The 22,786-nt window shown below is 42.3% G+C and overlaps 2 protein-coding genes across 2 annotated transcripts; both read right to left on the bottom strand.

Moving 5' to 3' along the window:
* Positions 1-2,749: 2,749 nt before the first annotated feature.
* On the bottom strand, positions 2,750-6,956 carry SGO1 (shugoshin 1). Its single transcript, XM_061362721.1, has 8 exons — positions 6,647-6,956; positions 6,369-6,562; positions 6,113-6,217; positions 5,564-5,628; positions 5,279-5,430; positions 3,850-4,701; positions 3,156-3,327; positions 2,750-2,939 (listed from the first exon to the last, which is right to left on the bottom strand). The coding sequence occupies exons 1-8, from the start codon at positions 6,885-6,887 to the stop codon at positions 2,798-2,800; spliced, it is 1,923 nt and encodes a 640-aa protein (XP_061218705.1). The 5' UTR covers positions 6,888-6,956; the 3' UTR covers positions 2,750-2,797.
* A 3,571-nt stretch (positions 6,957-10,527) lies between these two features.
* On the bottom strand, positions 10,528-15,580 carry LOC133217322 (shugoshin 1-like). Its single transcript, XM_061362720.1, is given in 10 exon segments — positions 10,528-10,997; positions 11,210-11,381; positions 11,749-11,770; positions 11,928-12,760; positions 13,338-13,489; positions 13,623-13,687; positions 14,172-14,276; positions 14,428-14,621; positions 14,706-14,847; positions 15,438-15,580. Coding segments are annotated over 10 exon segments (1,932 nt in total). The 5' UTR covers positions 15,456-15,580; the 3' UTR covers positions 10,528-10,768.
* Positions 15,581-22,786: the final 7,206 nt, after the last annotated feature.

Genomic DNA, 22,786 nt, shown 5'->3' with positions numbered 1-22,786 from the left:
TACCTGTAATCTCATAACCACTATTAAAAACAAAAAAAAAATCTGGCTAGGTGTGTAATATCATAGTGACTTGGCTTATGCAGGACATAAGTATCCAAATGAACTTCAGAGAATCTGATTCACCTATGCTAGTCAATGTCAGTTGCCTTAGTGGAGTTAAGGTATTGCTGCACTTCATGACCCACCCTATTTACTACTCTTCACTGATAAATTCTTTGGGTTATTTAGCAGAGATAAGACTATTAAAAGAAGCCAGCATATGACAGCTTCTAGCTCATATACTTGGCTCTGTGGTAAACTGGGTTTTCTACCAAGCTGTATTGTAAATGCTTGTTAAACGTGATTAGTTAGACCCAGGAATATATTGACATTTTACAACTCATGTTAGTATATCTTCAAAATAAGCACTTACATATATACTTTGCTGCTTACACCATATTCAAGAGGTACACCTAACTTCCTAATGGAGGTCAGTACAGGCCAAAAAGCTGTCACTTGACATTTTCTAATTAGAGTTTGTAACTGTAAATTATAATTGCTTTTGTGAAAAACAGATCCAACTTTTGTTCTTGCTGTTTTATATTTACAGATGTTACACTGATAAAATTCAATAGCTGTAAGACTGAATAAAACCCAATCCTACGCCGTGTCAAAGAATATATTCCTGCAAAATGCCTGTGCAATGTTAAATCACAACTCGATTCTGCGAATAGATGTCAGGAACAACCTGGAAGTAGTAAATGTGGTACACAAGTATTCAGAATGTTAACACTAGATTTACCATAGTGTTTTGTATGAGTTTAGTCTGACCCACAATTGGATCTGTAATAAAGGTACAGTGAGCATTGTTTTTCTTTTAATAGCCAGTACTGGAAGCTGTAATCCTGTTTTGTAGATTGGGCCTACAGATGCACCTATTAAGCTTAGCATCCTGTGAACTTTTGTTATTTTCAGACTAGATTTTCTTATTGTCTTTCAATCAGATTGTCTCTTCTATATTGAAACATTTGTTTTCTAATTTAAGAATTAATATTTTCATAGATACTGTGCAATAAAGTTACATTAGGATATGTGGTTTTGCAAATGCTTTAACAGCTGATGAACTTTACATTTGTAAAATTAATATATTGTACTGGTACAGAATAGTTTTAAATTATATATGTACAAACCCCTACTTATTTTGGTCTTTTTTCATTACTTAGTTATGCCAGTACAACTATACACAGCGTTAAGCAGAGCTGAGGCTTCAGCATGGAGAGCTGTGGCTATTCCAGCTAGCATTCCCATCTCTCTGCTAACTGAGCGAGGTGGAGTTCCTCCCATCTCTTTAATGTCTCAAACAACTCTTTGAGCTGTTCAGGACTTGATTTTTAACCTCAAAGTGTGCTCTTGCTGTTTTCTCATGTTTGCCTACTAAAGTCCTTCCTTTAGTCACAAACCAGTTTACAGGGGAGCACACTGCAGGCTATGAAGAGTACTTACCCACGTTCACCATGTTACTCAGATGGTACACTTCTTTTGCATATGCTAAACAAACCTGCAAGTGTCTAATACCTAACAGACAATTAGACAGTATGAAGATGTATTTCCTCCCCATCCACTAAGATTTAGTCCTGTGCCACATCATGTGAAAGTGTACACTGTTCAGAGGGTAGCAAACAGTGGTCTAAAGAGGCTTAGACATTTTTCTGGAGCCTTCTGAGAAGCAGTTCAGACTATTCAAGACTTCGTCCTGCAGCTGCAATGGAACTGCAATTCTTCAAACTTAATGCAAAAACAAACCCCCCAAGCCAGATGCACTTCACCACCGGGTGAGGCTGCTCTGCTGTCACCTTGTTTGTTTTTCTGTCCCTCATAAGTAGCTGTTACAAATTCAGTTGCTGAAAGTAAAGAGCACCTAAACTTAAATGACTCTGCCCATGTTCCTGTAGTACTAAGAAGTATAGTAACACCCAGACATAGAATTTTAGGATACAAATGGAAGGTTGAGTTTCAGTTCCAACATCTAATTGTGAACAAGTATGTTTCAAACACTCTGTAGCTGAAGCTTTTATTATGAAGTCCCATAAAATCAATTTACAATCAACCAAAGTAGACCACTGTTCACGACCTTCACCGGTGACCACACAGGGACAAAGTTAGTAACTCTTCTAAACAGCAGTACCAAGCAACCCTAAAAATTGTTACTTGAGAGAGCTCCAGCTACGTAATCGGATTTCAACTGACAAAGCTTATGGCACAGAAGATGGGGAAGGAGCACACGAGTTTGCTGCACTCCTGTGCTATACATTGCTATATTTGAAGCAAATACAGAAATTGCTAGAACACCAGCCATCACAGATGTGTTTACAATGACCAAAACATTTATTAGAAACTTTCAAGATGAAGCTACAACCTTTATAACCAGTTACAAGAAGAGCTGTACAAATATGGTTATAAACACACACAAAAAAAGCCCACAACAACCACCAAACAACAAAAACCCAAAACACTAAACCATTTGATCTTAAGTGTCCAAACAAGCAGGCTATAAGTTACAAAACTGTAACATAACTTACAAATTTACATTACAAAATGCCTTCTCACAAAAGGGTTTGAATGGAATCACCTTAGTTACAAAGGTAGCCTTGTGCCTTCTAGATCATGAAAAAGTCACTGGATGGAAACCAGCCCCCCCTTCACATTAAGACACGTAGAAATAATGGCATATTTATGCAAAATCTTGTGCAACAATAATTTCCTGGATATTTCCTTTCTTCATGGAACCAGCATGGTTTTGCTGTTGTGACTGGAAATATCAACGATGGCCAACAACTTTCTCACTGTATTTCGACAGAGATGTTTTCCTAAGAGAAGGGCACTTGGCGTTACTTTTCTCCTTGAAAACTGGAGAATGCAGGAAATTTGTGTCTGTGAATGGATCCCCTCTTCTGAGTTTCCTAAAAAAAAAAAAAAATAAAAATTAAAAAACAAAAAAATTGAGTTTCACTCCGAACATCAATTAACACATGTGAACTATTTCATCTTACTAACATCAGACCTCTCCTTGAATGCTTTCTTAAGAAATTCTTTCTAATATTTAAGCTACCCCCTCAAATCCCCCATTTGATGGAATATGATGAACTTTATATCAAACTGGAAAGTAAGACACCTACCCTGCAATACTTGGTTCTTTATAGCACACAGTAATAGCACAGCTTCGCTTGCGTTTTGGAGATCGTGGTCCTTCACCTTCTGGGACAACAGCTGCATTCCCAGTGCTGGTGAGCAATGAAGCAGTATTGGTAACATTGCAAAGATGACCATGAGATGGCTCTGAAGGCTGCCCTGGGATGAAATTAGGCACACTTACAACAATTCAGGCAAGCTAGCTTAAAAGAGAACATCAGTGAACACTAGATGTGAAGTAACTTTCAGCTGTAGCTATTATCTTCACGTTGTACTACTTAACAATACGTAAGAGGATCAACAAGCGCAGGATTTTAGTTTGGAAAAACAAGTTGACACTAGGCAGTGCCCAGCAAAGTGTGATTGGTTGTTCCACTTACGTCATTTTATACTTTGTTCTCCCCTCTTTTGTCCTCAGCTTTACTACATCATTAAGCACATCTAAAATCCAGTATTGATTTATTGTTGACCAATTGCTTATACAAGACATGTCTTTGATTCCAATCTGCCGAAGGGAAAAAAAAGCTAAATAATTGATCTGATGTTTTCTGTAACATTAATCTGTTAGTATTTATTAAAAAAAACAAAACAAACAACCCTAAAATAAAAAAGTCTAAATCTCTTACAGAATGTTATCTCTCAAGAAAACAAAACCAATTACAGAACACTTTTTATACTTAGTAATAGACTTGTCACTTGACTTACTGCTTCTGGTCTCTTTTTCATCATGGAGTTTCTGCTCACGCTGTGCCAAACATCTTTTAGACCTTGGCCTTGCACAGACTGGTAATCTACCTATCTTGTCCACTGCACTTTTCCTTCTTTTTGATTTACTCTTGTACGGCTCATAGAGGCTGTCATCTGAATCTTCTTCAATATCATCTGTCTCGATGGTATTGGTTTCAGATAAGTCATTTTTGTCATCCACACCACTATCGGTGTCATTCACCTTATTCTGTCGAAAAGGTGTAAGATGGACACTCTCTTCCAAATGAAAGTCGTACGCATCACTGAAGCAACCCAAGAAATCCAACTTTTTCTTGGAAGCCCCTTTAGCCTGTCCTTGTTTCGGTGTTTGTCTGGAAGTTTTAGGTTTTTCCAGTTTTGCCTTCTCATGCTTCCCTTTCCTAACTTGAGAGTCTTCTCTGTTTTTAGACTCATGTCGTTTAAGATCAGAATTATTGTTTAAGTGGGACTCTGTGGTTTCAGAATCTGACTTCCTCAACACCGGCTCTGAACCTACCTCATTTTCATTCAACTGAGAAATACCTAGATTTCTGGTTTCTATAGTACACATCTGTAGACTTTCCTCAAGTCTAACTTTATCCAGTTCAGAAAGCTTTCTTGTTGAAGCAGGTGCTTCTGAATGGTTCAATACACCAGTATAATGTTTGTTGTAATTTCTTGACTTCACGGAGCAATTCCTAGTAGACCCGTTTTTTGGTAAGAGGTTACCAAGTCCATCCTCTCTGCTTGAAGAAATATTTTCCAGCTCTGACTCTATGACATCCAGATGAAAATCAGACGCTCGTCCTTGCAATTGAAGGGAAAGAGTGATATTAAAGCTAAATAGTAGCAACCTGTTAAGGTTTTGTGCAAGTTCTGAACATGTCAGAAATTAAGACAGTTCTTAGAATTTTCCCCGTAGATACATACAAACCAATCAAGGTAAGTTCTGTTTAATACAGCTTCCAGACAGGAAGCAGTTAAGTATACTACGTTAGGATTTTCCTCTGAACTGGTCCATTTGGAAAGGTTATCTATGGGTCATTTATTTTCTGAGTGTTTTGCTTTGTTAACAGTTGTTGATTTCATAAATGACACTAAATGATTAAAGACGACTTTACTCTGTTGAGCTGTTTGGTAGATAATGAAACTATATTGCAGGTATATAGAAAACAAAACATTTTCAATTCTCCCCGCCCCCATTTTACTAGGCATCTTCTTTCAAAAACTTGCCAACATGAATATCTAACCTTTATGATAAGAAGTGGACAAGTGGACAAATACTTGACAGTTACTTCAAAAGCATTAATTACTTTTTAAACTTACACATTTTTTTTTCCCCTGATTCAAAATACAGCAGCGTCTGGTGCTTTGATATAGTTACCTTTGTCTGGAACTATTTTGTTTGAGGAAACGGCGTTGTCAGATTCCTCACAGGTCTCTGACACAGAGGGAGTGAGCTCATTTTTATGGCTATCAGCCTCCATCCCACTTGGAAGTACTTGATCATCCCCATCAGCACACTGTAGATGTTTTCTAGAGGAAATACCAAAAGGTAGCATTTACCAAATAGCAATGTATTTTATCACAACACAACTACTTCGTTGCATTGGATTTCTTCCCTTTTTTTCTAGTCGGAAAATTAAGCTTACTGATACAAGATACATACACTGAATGTACCGGCCCTGCGACACTGGAACCGTTTTCCAGAACTGAAGAAAGCACCTTCCCATTCTGTCAACAAAACAAATCTTAATGTGACCAAAGAGATGAAAAAAGCCTGCATGATACACAAGTTTTAGACAACAGCCAGGTTACCCACAGAAGGGCCAAAGAGGCCCTTGTCTGCTTCTCCTTCTGGCTGTGTAAACACAAAGTACTGTGGGATCTCCCATACTCAGCTCCTGCAAGTCAACGCATTCATCACCAGCCTAATCATACAGACAGTGGACAGAGGAAAGAACTGTAAGGATAGTACAGGGAACAAGACATAAACCCATAGAAAAACAGGGTGCCCCATCTACCGTGTAGCAGAGCCTCAGTCTCACTAACATCTGCATAAACTCGCATTGTGGACCACGTGTCATACTGGGAGCTGTGGAAGCAACTGTGCCTCCAGACTAGGCTTAAATCTCAAAACTTATGAGCATCTATGTTGGAAGTAATAATGGGGAAGAATTAACAGAAATCCTGCCCCTCTAGAGCGGAAGGTACTTACTACACCTATGGAACACAGATTCTTTGCTGGGCCAAGGAGATCAACTGAGTCCTGTAAATTCTGAGAAACTCTTGAAATTATCTTATTCAAGGCTTGCAGTTGATTCTAACAAACAAAAGAAGGAAAATAACGCTGTTATTGTCGCACTCCAGTATCAACTACCAATGAAAGAACTTATCAGCATTACGAGTTGACTAAATTAGTGCAGATTTTGATGTTCAGCTTCACTAAATCACAAAGTCATTATTAAAAATACCTCAAGTCGTTGTGCTTGCTTGAGCCTAAGATCTCTTTGCAATTTAAACATCTGAAACTTCAGATCTTGATAATCTGTCTTTAAATGAAGGATGGTATCCTGGGCATCCCTCAGTTTCAGCTTTTCTTCTTGCAAAGCCTGAGCTAGGGCTTTGTTGTTTGCTTGAAGGCTCTTAATTTTCTTTGAGCTGTTGGCTACAACACAAGAGGAAATATTTCAACTTAGTTTTTAAAAAGAAAATAAAATTGTGAGAACTATTAAGACATCAAGCATCTTACTTGCTATTTTGCCTTTTACGGTGCAGATGTGGCTAATTTTATCCAACCTCATCCATTTCTGATTTCTCCTCTCTTTCATTCGTTCTTTTATATCATCCAGAGCATCTTTGACAGGCTTTTTCAAGTATTCAGCCATGTTCTCCTTTAAAAATATGAAGGGTGAAGAACTCATGAAGGTGGTGATGCTCAACGCTCCCCAGTGCCAAAAGAAAAGGAACAGAGAAACAAGAGTAAAGCTCATAGAATGGTTTGGGTTGGAAAGGACCTCAAGATCATCCAGGTCCAACCGCCTGCCACGGGCGGGGACACCTCCCACTAGACCGGGTTGCTCCAAGCCGCGTCCAGCCTGGCCTTGAACACTGCCAGGGATGGGGCAGCCACAACCGCCTTGGGCAGCCTGTTCTAGGATCTCACCACCCTCAGAACAAAGAATTTCGTAGCGATGTTTTTGAGTTGCACATATACACACATTAGACACCCACAAGCGTTAAAAACCGCACAGACAAGACCACTTTCAAAACACTTCCTTGCGGCACGGCTACTGCCATTACGCCGATTACCCGACGTGCAAACCGCTCGGTGACCGTGGAGCAGTCCAGGCCGCGGGCTCTAAACGCTCTCACTGGGGCGGCACGACGGGTAGTGAAGGGTGAAGAGTGTCCCCAAGGGGCCGGCGGTGGGCCCTGGTTCCTCTAACACTGGGGGCAGACCCTCACCGATGACACACAGTACCTCCTCAGAAAAACGCATCCACGCCAGGCACGTCCCTCGCACGGGCGCGGCTGCCCGAGCCCCGGGCGCAGGCGATACCGCCGCGGCGGCAGCAGGCTCCGCCCCGGTGCCCACCGCAGAGCTCCGGCTCTCCTCAGCAGTAAGCACAGACCGGCACGCCCCGCCTGGCAGTACAGGAAGCAGCAGAACCCCCCTGACTTCAGTCGGACAGTTGGCTCTCCTCCACCACCGTTCCAAACCGGCCGCCAGGCCCTCCCATTGGTCCAACGTCCCGCTCTCCCATTGGTCCGACGTCCCGCCCTCGCATTGGCCCGACGTGACGCATTACGCACAGCACGGCCGCCGCGTTCATCCGCGCCTTACTCGTAACCCCGCCTCTCTGAGAGGCGGTGGAGGCCTCAGCTGCGGCCGGCTTGTGGCGGCAGCGGTGGGTGGGTTTTGCAGGTGGTTGTGGTCATTAGTGCTGCTACGGGCTGCCCTGGGGCCTTCAGCTCTCGGTTCAGGCCCCCCACTGAGGTACGGCTCAGGGCTGACGCGCCTGATGGGTCCCGCCCCGGCTTTCCCCGGCAGGACCCGCGCCCAGGATCCTGCGTTCACCTGTACTAAACCAGCTGCCAGAGTGGTTTTGAGAAATATTTTACCTGTAAATTGTAATCTCATAACCACTATTAACAACAACAACAACAACAACAAAACCAAAAAAACCAGCCTGTCTAGGTGTGTAATGTCATAGTGACTTGGCTTATGCAGGACATAAGTATCCAAATGAACTTCAGAGAATCTGATTCACCTATGCTAGTCAATGTCAGTTGCCTTAGTGGAGTTAAGGTATTGCTGCACTTCATGACCCACCCTATTTACTACTCTTCACTGATAAATTCTTTGGGTTATTTAGCAGAGATAAGACTATTAAAAGAAGCCAGCATATGACAGCTTCTAGCTCATATACTTGGCTCTGTGGTAAACTGGGTTTTCTACCAAGCTGTATTGTAAATGCTTGTTAAAGTGATTAGTTAGACCCAGGAATATATTGACATTTTACAACTCATGTTAGTATATCTTCAAAATAAGCACTTACATATATACTTTGCTGCTTACACCATATTCAAGAGGTACACCTAACTTCCTAATGGAGGTCAGTACAGGCCAAAAAGCTGTCACTTGACATTTTCTAATTAGAGTTTGTAACTGTAAATTATAATTGCTTTTGTGAAAAACAGATCCAACTTTTGTTCTTGCTGTTTTATATTTACAGATGTTACACTGATAAAATTCAATAGCTGTAAGACTGAATAAAACCCAATCCTACGCCGTGTCAAAGAATATATTCCTGCAAAATGCCTGTGCAATGTTAAATCACAACTCGATTCTGCGAATAGATGTCAGGAACAACCTGGAAGTAGTAAATGTGGTACACAAGTATTCAGAATGTTAACACTAGATTTACCATAGAGTTTTTATGAGATTAGTCTGACCCACAATTGGATCTGTAATAAAGGTACAGTGAGCATTGTTTTTCTTTTAATAGCCAGTACTGGAAGCTGTAATCCTGTTTTGTAGATTGGGCCTACAGATGCACCTATTAAGGTTAGCATCCTGTGAACTTTTGTTATTTTCAGACTAGATTTTCTTATTGTCTTTCAATCAGATTGTCTCTTCTATATTGAAACATTTGTTTTCTAATTTAAGAATTAATATTTTCATAGATACTGTGCAATAAAGTTACATTAGGATATGTGGTTTTGCAAATGCTTTAACAGCTGATGAACTTTACATTTGTAAAATTAATATATTGTACTGGTACAGAATAGTTTTAAATTATATATGTACAAACCCCTACTTATTTTGGTCTTTTTTCATTACTTAGTTGTGCCAGTACAACTATACACAGCGTTAAGCAGAGCTGAGGCTTCAGCATGGAGAGCTGTGGCTATTCCAGCTACCATTCCTATCTCTCTGCTAACTGAGCGAGGTGTTGTTCCTCCCATCTCCTTAATGTCTCGAACAACTCTTTGAGCTGTTCAGGACTTGATTTTTAACCTCAAAGTGTGCTCTTGCTGTTTTCTCATGTTTGCCTACTAAAGTCCTTCCTTTAGTCACAAACCAGTTTACAGGGGACACTGCAGGCTATGAAGAGTACTTACCCACGTTCACCATGTTACTCAGATGGTACACTTCTTTTGCATATGCTAAACAAACCTGCAAGTGTCTAATACCTAACAGACAATTAGACAGTATGAAGATGTATTTCCTCCCCATCCACTAAGATTTAGTCCTGTGCCACATCATGTGAAAGTGTACACTGTTCAGAGGGTAGCAAACAGTGGTCTAAAGAGGCTTAGACATTTTTCTGGAGCCTTCTGAGAAGCAGTTCAGACTATTCAAGACTTCGTCCTGCAGCTGCAATGGAACTGCAATTCTTCAAACTTAATGCAAAAACAAACCCCCCAAGCCAGATGCACTTCACCACCGGGTGAGGCTGCTCTGCTGTCACCTTGTTTGTTTTTCTGTCCCTCATAAGTAGCTGTTACAAATTCAGTTGCTGAAAGTAAAGAGCACCTAAACTTAAATGAATCTGCCCAAGTTCCTGTAGTACTAAGAAGTATAGTAACACCCAGACATAGAATTTTAGGATACAAATGGAAGGTTGAGTTTCAGTTCCAACATCTAATTGTGAACAAGTATGTTTCAAACACTCTGTAGCTGAAGCTTTTATTATGAAGTCCCATAAAACCAATTTACAGTCAACCAAAGTAGACCACTGTTCACGACCTTCACCGGTGACCACACAGGGACAAAGTTAGTAACTCTTCTAAACAGCAGTACCAAGCAACCCTAAAAATTGCTACTTGAGAGAGCTCCAGCTACGTAATCGGATTTCAACTGACAAAGCTTATGGCACAGAAGATGGGGAAGGAGCACACGAGTTTGCTGCACTCCTGTGCTATACATTGCTATATTTGAAGCAAATACAGAAATTCCTAGAACACCAGCCATCACAGATGTGTTTACAATGACCAAAACATTTATTAGAAACTTTCAAGATGAAGCTACAACCTTTACAACCAATTACAGGAAGAGCTGTACAAATATGGTTATAAACACATGCAAAAAAGTCCACAACAACAACCACCACCAAACAACAAAAACCCAAAACACTAAACCATGTGATCTTAAGTGTCCAAACAAGCAGGCTATAAGTTACAAAACTGTAACATAACTTACAAATTTACATTACAAAATGCCTTCTCACAAAAGGGTTTGAATGGAATCACCTTAGTTACACAGGTAGCCTTGTGCCTTCTAGATCATGAAAAAGTCACTGGATTGAAACCAGCTGCTCTTAATTTTACATCCTTAGCATTAAGACACATAGAAATAACGGCATATTTATGCAAAATCTTGTGCAACAATAATTTCCTGGATATTTCCTTTCTTCATGGAACCAGCATGGTTTTGCTGTTGTGACTGGAAATACCAACGACGGCCAACAAATTTCTCACTGTATTTTGACAGAGATGTTTTCCTAAGAGAAGGGCACTTGGCATTATTTTTCTGCTTGAAAACTGGAGAATTCAGGAAATTTGTGTCTGTGAATGGATCCCCTCTTCTGAGTTTCCTAAAAAAAAAAAAAAAAAATAAAAAACAAAAAAATTGAGTTTCACTCCGAACATCAATTAACACATGTGAACTATTTCATCTTACTAACATCAGACCTCTCCTTGAATGCTTTCTTAAGAAATTCTTTCTAATATTTAAGCTACCCCCTCAAATCCTCCATTTGATAGAATATGATGAACTTTATATCAAACTGGAAAGTAAGACACCTACCCTGCAATACTTGGTTCTTTATAGCACACAGTAATAGCACAGCTTCGCTTGCGTTTTGGAGATCGTGGTCCTTCACCTTCTGGGACAACAGCTGCATTCCCAGTGCTGGTGAGCAATGAAGCAGTATTGGTAACATTGCAAAGATGACCATGAGATGGCTCTGAAGGCTGCCCTGGGATGAAATTAGGCACACTTACAACAATTCAGGCAAGCTAGCTTAAAAGAGAACATCAGTGAACACTAGATGTGAAGTAACTTTCAGCTGTAGCTATTATCTTCACGTTGTACTACTTAACAATACGTAAGAGGATCAACAAGCGCAGGATTTTAGTTTGGAAAAACAAGTTGACACTAGGCAGTGCCCAGCAAAGTGTGATTGGTTGTTCCACTTACGTCATTTTATACTTTGTTCTCCCCTCTTTTGTCCTCAGCTTTACTACATCATTAAGCACATCTAAAATCCAGTATTGATTTATTGTTGACCAATTGCTTATACAAGACATGTCTTTGATTCCAATCTGCCGAGGGGAAAAAAAAGCTAAATAATTGATCTGATGTTTTCTGTAGCATTTAATCTGTTAGTATTTATTAAAAAAAACAAAACAAACAACCCTAAAATAAAAAAAAGTCTAAATCTCTTTCCAAGAATGTTATCTCTAAGAAAACAAAACCAATTACAGAACACTTTTTATACTTGGAATGGAGGTGGGGGGGCCACGATCAATCAGTAGGTCTCTTTTTCATCATGGAGTTTCTGCTCACGCTGTGCCAAACATCTTTTAGACCTTGGCCTTGCACGGACTGGTAATCTACCTATGTTGTCCACTGCACTTCTCCTTCTTTTTGATTTACCCTTGTAAGGCTCATAGAGGCTGTCATCTGAATCTTCTTCAATATCATCTGACTCGATGGTATTGGTTTCAGATAAGTCATTTTTGTCATCCACACCACTATCGGTGTCATTCACCTTATTCTGTCGAAAAGGTGTAAGATGGACACTCTCTTCCAAATGAAAGTCGTACGCATCACTGAAGCGACCCAAGAAATCCAACTTTTTCTTGGACGCCCCTTTTGCCTGTCTTTGTTTCGGTGTTTGTCTGGAAGTTTTAGGTTTTTCCAGTTTTGCCTTCTCATGCTTCCCTTTCCTAACTTGAGAGTCTTCTCTGTTTTTAGACTCATGTCGTTTAAGATCAGAATTATTGTTTAAGTGGGACTCTGTGGTTTCAGAATCTGACTTCCTCAACACCGGCTCTGAACCTACCTCATTTTCATTCAACTGAGAAATACCTAGATTTCTGGTTTCTATAGTACACATCTGTAGACTTTCCTCAAGTCTAACTTTGTCCAGTTCAGAAAGCTTTCTTGTTGAAGCAGGTGCTTCTGAATGGTTCAATACACCAGTATAATGTTTGTTGTAATTTTTTGACTTCACGGAGCAATTCCTAGTAGACCCGTTTTTTGGTAAGAGGTTACCAAGTCCATCCTCTCTGCTTGAAGAAATATTTTCCAGCTCTGACTCTATGACATCCAGATGAAAATCAGACGCTCGTCCTTGCAATTGAAGGGAAAGAGTGATATTAAAGCTAAATAGTAGCAACCTGTTAAGGTTTTGTGCAAGTTCTGAACATGTCAGAAATTAAGACAGTTCTTAGAATTTTCCCCGTAGATACATACAAACCAATCAAGGTAAGTTCTGTTTAATACAGCTTCCAGACAGGAAGCAGTTAAGTATACTACGTTAGGATTTTCCTCTGAACTGGTCCATTTGGAAAGGTTATCTATGGGTCATTTATTTTCTGAGTGTTTTGCTTTGTTAACAGTTGTTGATTTCATAAATGACACTAAATGATTAAAGACGACTTTACTCTGTTGAGCTGTTTGGTAGATAATGAAACTATATTGCAGGTATATAGAAAACAAAACATTTTCAATTCTCCCCGCCCCCATTTTACTAGGCATCTTCTTTCAAAAACTTGCCAACATGAATATCTAACCTTTATGATAAGAAGTGGACAAGTGGACAAATACTTGACAGTTACTTCAAAAGCATTAATTACTTTTTAAACTTACACATTTTTTTTTCCCCTGATTCAAAATACAGCAGCGTCTGGTGCTTTGATATAGTTACCTTTGTCTGGAACTATTTTGTTTGAGGAAACGGCGTTGTCAGATTCCTCACAGGTCTCTGACACAGAGGGAGTGAGCTCATTTTTATGGCTATCAGCCTCCATCCCACTTGGAAGTACTTGATCATCCCCATCAGCACACTGTAGATGTTTTCTAGAGGAAATACCAAAAGGTAGCATTTACCAAATAGCAATGTATTTTATCACAACACAACTACTTCGTTGCATTGGATTTCTTCCCTTTTTTTCTAGTCGGAAAATTAAGCTTACTGATACAAGATACATACACTGAATGTACCGGCCCTGCGACACTGGAACCGTTTTCCAGAACTGAAGAAAGCACCTTCCCATTCTGTCAACAAAACAAATCTTAATGTGACCAAAGAGATGAAAAAAGCCTGCATGATACACAAGTTTTAGACAACAGCCAGGTTACCCACAGAAGGGCCAAAGAGGCCCTTGTCTGCTTCTCCTTCTGGCTGTGTAAACACAAAGTACTGTGGGATCTCCCATACTCAGCTCCTGCAAGTCAACGCATTCATCACCAGCCTAATCATACAGACAGTGGACAGAGGAAAGAACTGTAAGGATAGTACAGGGAACAAGACATAAACCCATAGAAAAACAGGGTGCCCCATCTACCGTGTAGCAGAGCCTCAGTCTCACTAACATCTGCATAAACTCGCATTGTGGACCACGTGTCATACTGGGAGCTGTGGAAGCAACTGTGCCTCCAGACTAGGCTTAAATCTCAAAACTTATGAGCATCTATGTTGGAAGTAATAATGGGGAAGAATTAACAGAAATCCTGCTCCTCTAGAGCGGAAGGTACTTACTACACCTATGGAACACAGATTCTTTGCTGGGCCAAGGAGATCAACTGAGTCCTGTAAATTCTGAGAAACTCTTGAAATTATCTTATTCAAGGCTTGCAGTTGATTCTAACAAACAAAAGAAGGAAAATAACGCTGTTATTGTCGCACTCCAGTATCAACTACCAATGAAAGAACTTATCAGCATTACGAGTTGACTAAATTAGTGCAGATTTTGATGTTCAGCTTCACTAAATCACAAAGTCATTATTAAAAATACCTCAAGTCGTTGTGCTTGCTTGAGCCTAAGATCTCTTTGCAATTTAAACATCTGAAACTTCAGATCTTGATAATCTGTCTTTAAATGAAGGATGGTATCCTGGGCATCCCTCAGTTTCAGCTTTTCTTCTTGCAAAGCCTGAGCTAGGGCTTTGTTGTTTGCTTGAAGGCTCTTAATTTTCTTTGAGCTGTTGGCTACAACACAAGAGGAAATATTTCAACTTAGTTTTTAAAAAGAAAATAAAATTGTGAGAACTATTAAGACATCAAGCATCTTACTTGCTATTTTGCCTTTTACGGTGCAGATGTGGCTAATTTTATCCAACCTCATCCATTTCTGATTTCTCCTCTCTTTCATTCGTTCTTTTATATCATCCAGAGTGTCTTTGACAGGCTTTTTCAAGTATTCAGCCATGTTCTCCTTTAAAAATATGAAGGGTGAAGAACTCATGAAGGTGGTGATGCTCAACGCTCCCCAGTGCCAAAAGAAAAGGAACAGAGAAACAAGAGTAAAGCTCATAGAATGGTTTGGGTTGGAAAGGACCTCAAGATCATCCAGGTCCAACCGCCTGCCACGGGCGGGGACACCTCCCACTAGACCAGGTTGCTCCAAGCCGCGTCCAGCCTGGCCTTGAACACTGCCAGGGATGGGGCAGCCACAACCGCCTTGGGCAGCCTGTTCTAGGATCTCACCACCCTCAGAACAAAGAATTTCGTAGCGATGTTTTTGAGTTGCACATATACACACATTAGACACCCACAAGCGTTAAAAACCGCACAGACAAGACCACTTTCAAAACACTTCCTTGCGGCACGGCTACTGCCATTACGCCGATTACCCGACGTGCAAACCGCTCGGTGACCGTGGAGCAGTCCAGGCCGCGGGCTCTAAGTGCTCTCACTGGGGCGGCACGACGGGTAGTGAAGGGTGAAGAGTGTCCCCAAGGGGCCGGCGGTGGGCCCTGGTTCCTCTAACACTGGGGTCAGACCCTCACCGATGACACACAGTACCTCCTCAGAAAAACGCATCCACGCCAGGCACGTCCCTCGCACGGGCGCGGCTGCCCGAGCCCCGGGCGCAGGCGATACCGCCGCGGCGGCAGCAGGCTCCGCCCCGGTGCCCACCGCAGAGCTCCGGCTCTCCTCAGCAGTAAGCACAGACCGGCACGCCCCGCCTGGCAGTACAGGAAGCAGCAGAACCCCCCTGACTTCAGTCGGACAGTTGGCTCTCCTCCACCACCGTTCCAAACCGGCCGCCAGGCCCTCCCATTGGTCCAACGTCCCGCTCTCCCATTGACCCGACGTGACGCCTTACGCACAGCACGGCCGCCGCGTTCATTCGCGCCTTACTCGTAGCCCCTCCTCTCTGAGAGGCGGTGGAGGCTTCAGCTACGGTCGGCTTGCGGGGGCATCGGCAGCGGTGGCGTGGGTTTTGCAGGTGGTTGTGGTCATTAGTGCTGCTACGGGCTGCCCTGGGGCCTTCAGCTCTCGGTTCAGGCCCCCCACTGAGGTACGGCTCAGGGCTGACGCGCCTGATGGGTCCCGCCCCGGCTTTCCCCGGCAGGACCCGCGCCCCGGATCCTGCGTTTACCTGGACTCAGTCGCTGTAGTGGGAAGATAGAGAGTAGAAAAATGGCAGTACAACTAGGAGATGAGTCATTAATTTTCAATGTTTTGCAGCAGTAGATTCTCTTAGTAATTGTAAGATGAGCCTTTCCTACTCTTGGTTCATGCTGCTTGTGAGCTGCGCTTTACTTTTGCTGTTGCAACTTGAAGTGAAAATAATACAGGAGATACGGAGATAATTTAGGGCACTTTTTTCATGGAGGAAACTGTTCTTAGTTGTTACTAATAAGAAGATGGCAGCTTTTGCTCTGCCATGTTTATGGGTGGCCAGGCTGTGAAGTGAAGGACAGCCCTGGCCATGGGTGAAGTCAATTCTTGAGGCTGGCATTTGCCTCTCTGCCTGGTTTTCTTGGATTATGTGTCTTTTGTAACAATTGTAACTGATTAGCATATGCTAATATCTGTGCATATTGACTATGGAGTATTGAGCTTTGATTAAACACTGCTTCATGATGGGCGAAACAAGAATCAGCTAAGCAATATCTTATTAAATAGGGGAATAAATGGTGTGTTTGTATCTGTGAAATTATTATTTTGTAGCTACTATGTTTTTTCTTTTTTAACATCTGCCTGGTTTGGTTTTATTCATTATGGCTTGGATGTGATTTGGCAAGCTATTCTCCCTCAAAGAATTCTCATAGATCATGAGAGAAACTGTAATCCACAATAAGCATGCAGTTATCCTTTCCCAGTCCTTTGAAGGTTATTTATTTTTCGCTTTTCCAGCTCAGAATAGTTGGCTTCATCTGTGTAGTCATGTAGCTTTTTCAGTAGTGTAAATAAATGTAATTTAATCTTACTTTATTTACAGATACTGGTAAAGTTGGGGTTGCTTTTCCACTGTCAGTGAATAAGTTGCCCTGCAAACACAGTTCCTTCTGCAGTGTGACAACTTTCTGAGATAAGAGATCATGTCGGAAAGAATCACAAACACATTTGACTCTCTTACTCAGTAGTGCCACACAAAACCAGAGCAACGCAAATTTAGTTTCTCTTTATATCTTAAAACCTTACAGGCCTGGGGGCTGGGTGGGGAGGGGGAAAGAAGAAGAAAAAGAAGAAAGTGTTGGATATTAAAAATCACATACCCAGTAGAAACAATTGTACAGTAAACCTTATGAGTAGTTCCTTCAGGCTTCTCACTGTTAATATAGGCAATAATGGGGCACTGTCCTCCAATCAGCAGCTAACAGCCTCATCTGGGCCCTTGCAAACAGCTCTCTCTAAACATTACTTGAAATTATCTCACTGGACTCAACTTCTGGGGACTTATTTTTGTAGGGGTTTGTTTTTGTTTGGGGGTTTTTGTTTGTTTTTTTAGTTGGTCGTTTTTTATTTATTTGTTTATTTATTTTCACAGCTATTCTAACCAAAGGTAATACCTTTTCCCACAAACTTTGCCTCACTTAAAGCTAGAGGTGTTTTGCATTTGGCCAAGTAGCAATTGGTAGTTTCCGGCAATGCTGGTAAGGTCTTTTAGCCATTACTCATTCATTTGCTTGACACAAGCACACTGATTATGATTAAATGAGCCATGCTTTGATTGAGAAAGAATGCTTTCCTCATTGCTAGCTAAGTGTTGCTCTTAATTACATTTTTTTCCCCCCTGAGTATAGCTGTATAAAGACTAAAAAAACCCTCTTCACTTTTTTTCTTTCTATTGTATTTAATGTTACCCATGAATTTTGTTACACCTTTTTCAGAAACTTTGGGATCTTTCTGCAGAAAATATTTTGTCTTTTAATGTTGAATTTCGTTATCCCAGTAATAACATTTTTACTGTTACCAAGCTGTGCTCATTTCTGCATTATTCTCACCTCAAGACAGTCGTGTTTTTTATTAAGTTATTCGCAGGTTACACCCTCTGTATTATTTATCTATACTGTTTGATTCCTAGCAGTGAATTTTGTTAGCTCCACTGGCTCCTTGCTGTAAACAGTTTAACGTTTTCCTCTGTGAAGATTGATGCAGTGACTGATGCCAGAGATGCTTTAGATGATTAGTTTATTTCTAGCAAGTGTACTCATGTGGTAAACCAGCTGCTACTGTGACTGGAGATGGAGCATTAAAAGATTTGCTCTCATCTTAGGTTTACTGGTTTACATTACAAGGAAAGGGTTGCTTCATCTAATTACAGCAAATTACAGGAATTGGAGCTGTGATTGTGGGAGCATTTGAGATACTTCTTGTCAGAGTTCAAGTCTGAGTGTTACATGCTGATGTCCAATGCATTCTTTAGCGGTTAATATAAAGAGCTTAAATTTGGGAAGTTGTTGTTTTTCTCAAATAAATAAGATACCAGATATGCAATCTCTCGTGGAATGTTAAATAGTTGCTTTTACTGCTACCAATATCAAAGTCTTAAATGGAATTTCAACTTCTTTAGGGGATGCTTATGAGAAGTATTGATAATCCAGTCCATGCTGGAAAATATTTTTAAAGCTCCTGTTGGTTTCAATGACAGGTTAAATTTGCATGGCTCTGTAAGGACAGATGATTAGACTCAGTAATCATCTACTTTGAGTATCTATTTATCATTCATTTTTTGGTGACAGAAGAGCAGCCATGATACAATGAGTGATGGCAAGTTTTTGTTGATGCAGGCAGCTGGATGACCTCCAGATACCCAACTTAAATGCCCTACCCATCTTTGCTGCTGCCCCATGTCCAGCCCTCCATCAGGCAAACACGGTGATGATGTTTACACCTTTGGTTTTAACCATCAGAGTAGCTCAGTTAGGTTAGGGTAGTAGATAAGATTGATATTTCACTACCTTTGTCAAAACAAGATACAGAGGTGGAAACTACAATGTATGCATTCTGTGAGGACAAAAGAGGGTAGAGTATACAATATATTGTTACATATGATACCATTTCAATTAATACTATAGAGGGTTCTTTCTTAGAGGACATCCTTAGAAGTGGCTCTTACACACTACCAGAATTTCCTTCCTTTAGGTGGTTAGCAGTGCACAGGACTGTCATGCGTTCTGTTACCTTTGGAGTTGGGAAAGATCATTTATGCTCCTGTGGCTTGCTAAGTCAACCTTCTTCTGATTTCTTGTGATTTGCACACTTAAGCTACCTTGCAGTACTTTTCTCCTTGATCATCACATGGTTCATTTGTGAACTGCCTTCAGACTGTTCGGTTCTAATCTGTTTGAGCAGGACATGGGTATTTTGGAAGGGTCATATGAGGTGTCTTAAGAATATTTGGTATGTGGGAGCTGTGGGGACTGTAAGATGCTGATGCACCCACTGCTTCCCTGAAAGCAGTAAAGTAGCACATTTTTTGAAGAAGCTGGCGCAAGCTTCCCTCAGCAAAATGGTGTTGTACTAAGTTGACCAAGTTTGGCTGAAGATCCTGCAGAAATCTTGCCAGGAAAAAGCGGCGGGTCGTAGTAGTAGGGGATTCTACTTTGAAAGGGACAGAAGCACTCATCTGTTGGCCTGACCCGGTCTCAAGGGAGGTGTGTTGCCTACCAGGGGCACGGATCAGGGATGTGGCAGAGAGACTGCCTGCTCTGGTAAGCCCCATGGAGTATTACCCACTTCCAGTGATACATGTGGGTGCTAGGGATGTAGATAGTAGTAGCCTGGGGAACATAAAGAAGGACTACAGAGCCCTGGGAGAGGTGGTTAAGGGCTCTGGAGCTCAGGTTGTCTTTTCGTCTATTCTTCAGGATACAGGGGAGGACCTAAAAAAAGCTAGGAGGATTAGCCAGGTTAATAAATGGTTAAAAGGGTGGTGTCACAGTCAGGGGTTTGGGTGTCTTGAACATGGGACCCAAGTTTGTAGGCCAGGTCTAGCGGGGGCTGGTGGAGCTGGTCGAAGGGGAAAAACAGTTTTGGTAGGAGGCTTGCCAGACTGGTCAAGGAGGCTTTAAACTACCTGTGCTGGGGGAGGGGGGCATCATTCCATCCCAACACACCCAGTCAGTTGCCAGCACCTATAATAAATGCTCGGAGCAATGCAGAGATATTTTGGCTGCTCCAGCCAATGAGCTGGCTTCATTTGTTGCTCGGTTCAGAAGCCTCTATACAAATGCCCGTAGCATGGGTAACAAACAAGAAGAATTAGAGATGTGTGCTCGTCTATGGGGGTATGATATTATAGGCATCACAGAAACGTCGTGGGATGGCTCCTATGACTGGAGTGTTGGAATGGAAGGTTACAGACTCTTTAGAAAAGACAGGCCTGGCAGGCGCGGAGGGGGAGTTGTCCTTTATGTTAGGGATAGGCTGGAGAGTATGGAACTCTGTCTGGGGACTGGTGAGCAGTTAACAGAGAGCTTGTGGGTCAGGGTTAAAGGGAAAACAGCGATGGGAGACATTACTGTGGGGATCTGTTATAGACCGCCTGATCAAGAGGAATCTGTGGATGAAGCACTCTATAGGCAGATAGGAAAAGCCTCACGCTCACAGGTCCTCGTTCTCATGGGGGACTTCAACCACCCTGACATCTGTTGGAATGACGGTACGGCCCGGCACAAGCAATCCAGGAGGTTCCTTGATTGTGTGGAAGACAAATTCCTTCTGCAAGTAATAGACGAACCGACAAGGAGAGGTGCTATGCTTGACCTTGTGCTCACCAACAGGGAAGGGCTCATTGGAAATGTGGCACTGCAGGGCAGCCTTGGATGCAGTGACCACGAGATGGTTGAATTTGAGATCCTTAGGACAGTGAGAAGAGCATGCAGCAAGCTCACTGCCCTAGGCTTCAAAAGAGCAGATTTTGGCCTCTTCAGGAGCCTGCTTAGTAAGGTTCCATGGGATATAGCCCTGGAGGGCAGGGGGGCTCAAGACTCTTGCTTGGTCTTCAAGGATCACCTGCTACAAGCTCAGGAGTGTTGCATCCCAACCAGAAGGAAGTGCAGCAGGAGGGCCAGGAGACCTCTTTGGATGGATAAGGAGCTGCTGAGGAAAATTCAAATGAAAAAAGAGTTTTATAGAAAGTGGAAGCAAGGACAGGCGGCCTGGGAAGAGTACAGGGTTATTGTCCGGGAAGCTAGGGACCAGGTTAGGAAAGCTAAGGCCCAGTTAGAATTAAACTTGGCTAAGGATATTAAGGATAATAGGAAGGGATTCTACAGGTACACAGCAAATAAAAAACAGATTAGGGAGAATGTAGGCCCCCTCAGGAAGCTTTCAGGTGAAGTAGCTACACAGGATTTGGAGAAGGCTGAGGTTCTGAATGACTTCTTTGCCTCGGTCTTCTCTAGCAAAGGCTCTGACTGCACCACCCAAGTCTTGGAAGGCAGACGCAGGGACTGTGAGAATGAAGACCTTGGGCCCACTGTAGGAGAGGAACTGGTTCAAGACCATCTTAAAAATCTGAACGTGCACAAGTCCATGGGTCCTGATGAAATCCATCCGTGGGTCCTGAAGGAGCTGGCAAATGAAGTTGCTAAGCCACTGGCCATAGTATTTGAGAAAGCATGGCAGTCAGGTGAAGTTCCCGACAACTGGAAAAAGGGAAATATAACCCCCCTTTTCAAGAAGGGGAAAATGGATGACCCAGGGAATTACAGACCAGTCAGTCTCACCTCTGTGCCTGGCAAAATCTTGGAGCAGATTCTCCTGGAAGGCATGCTATGATAGGGCTACAGAAGTGATGGACAGCAGTAGAGCAGTTGATGTCATCTACCTGGATTTGTGTAAAGGGTTCAACACTGTCCCACATGACATCCTTGTCTCTAAATTGGAGAGACATCAATTTGATGAATGGACTACTCGGTGGATAAAGAGCTGGCTGGATGGCCGCACACAGAGTTGTGGTCAATGGCTCAATGTCTGTCTGGAGACCAGTAACGAGTGGTGTCCTTCAGAGATCGGTGTTGGGACGGTCTTGTTTAACATCTTTGTCACTGACATGGACAGTGGGATTGAGTGTGCCCTCAGCAAGTTCGCCGATGACAGCAAGATGTGTGGTTCGGTTGATACACTGGAGGGAAGGAATGCGATCCAGAGGGACCTTGACTTGCTTGTGAGGTGGGCTGATGCCAACCTCATGAAGTTTAACCATGCCAAGTGCAAGGTCCTACACCTGGGTCGGAGCAATCCCAGGCACAGCTACAGGCTGAGCAGAGAAGAGATTCAGAGCAGCCCTGCGGAGAAGGACTTGGGGGTGCTGGTCAATGAGAAAATGAACATGAGCTGGCAGTGTGCGCTTGCAGCCCAGAAAGCCAACCGTATCCTGGGCTGCGTCAAAAGGAGTGTGACCAGCAGGTTGAAGGAAGTGATCCTGCCCATTTATTCTGCTCTTGTGAGACCTCACCTGGAGTATTGTGTGCAGTTCTGGTGTCCTCAAGATAAAAAGAACATGGATCTGTTGGAACAAGTCCAGAGGAGGGCCACGAGAATGATCAGGGGACTGGAGCACCTCCCATATGAAGAGCAGCTGAGAAAGTTGGGGCTGTTCAGCCTGGAGAAGAGAAGGCTGCGTGGAGACCTCATAGCAGCCTTCCAGTATCTGAAGGGGCATATAGGGATGCTTGGGGATGGACTCTTCATTAGGGACTGTAGTGATAGGACAAGGGGTAATGGGTTAAAACTTAAACAGGGAAAGTTTAGATTGGATATAAGGAGGAAATTCTTTCCTGTTAGGGTGATGAGGCACTGGAATAGGTTGCCCAGGGAGGTTGTGAATGCTTCATCCCTGGCAGTGTTCAAGGCCAGGTTGGACGAGGCCTTGGGTGATACGGTTTAGAGCGAGGTGTCCCTGCCCATGGCAG

The sequence above is a fragment of the Neopsephotus bourkii genome, unplaced genomic scaffold (assembly GCF_033783945.1).
Source record: "Neopsephotus bourkii isolate Nb327-2 ecotype Australia unplaced genomic scaffold, CSIRO-AGI_Nbou_v1 NB_1132, whole genome shotgun sequence".
Taxonomy (NCBI): Eukaryota; Metazoa; Chordata; class Aves; order Psittaciformes; family Psittacidae; genus Neopsephotus; species Neopsephotus bourkii.
Note: the sequence above shows the minus strand (reverse complement) of the source record. Positions and strands in the feature narration are given on the sequence as shown.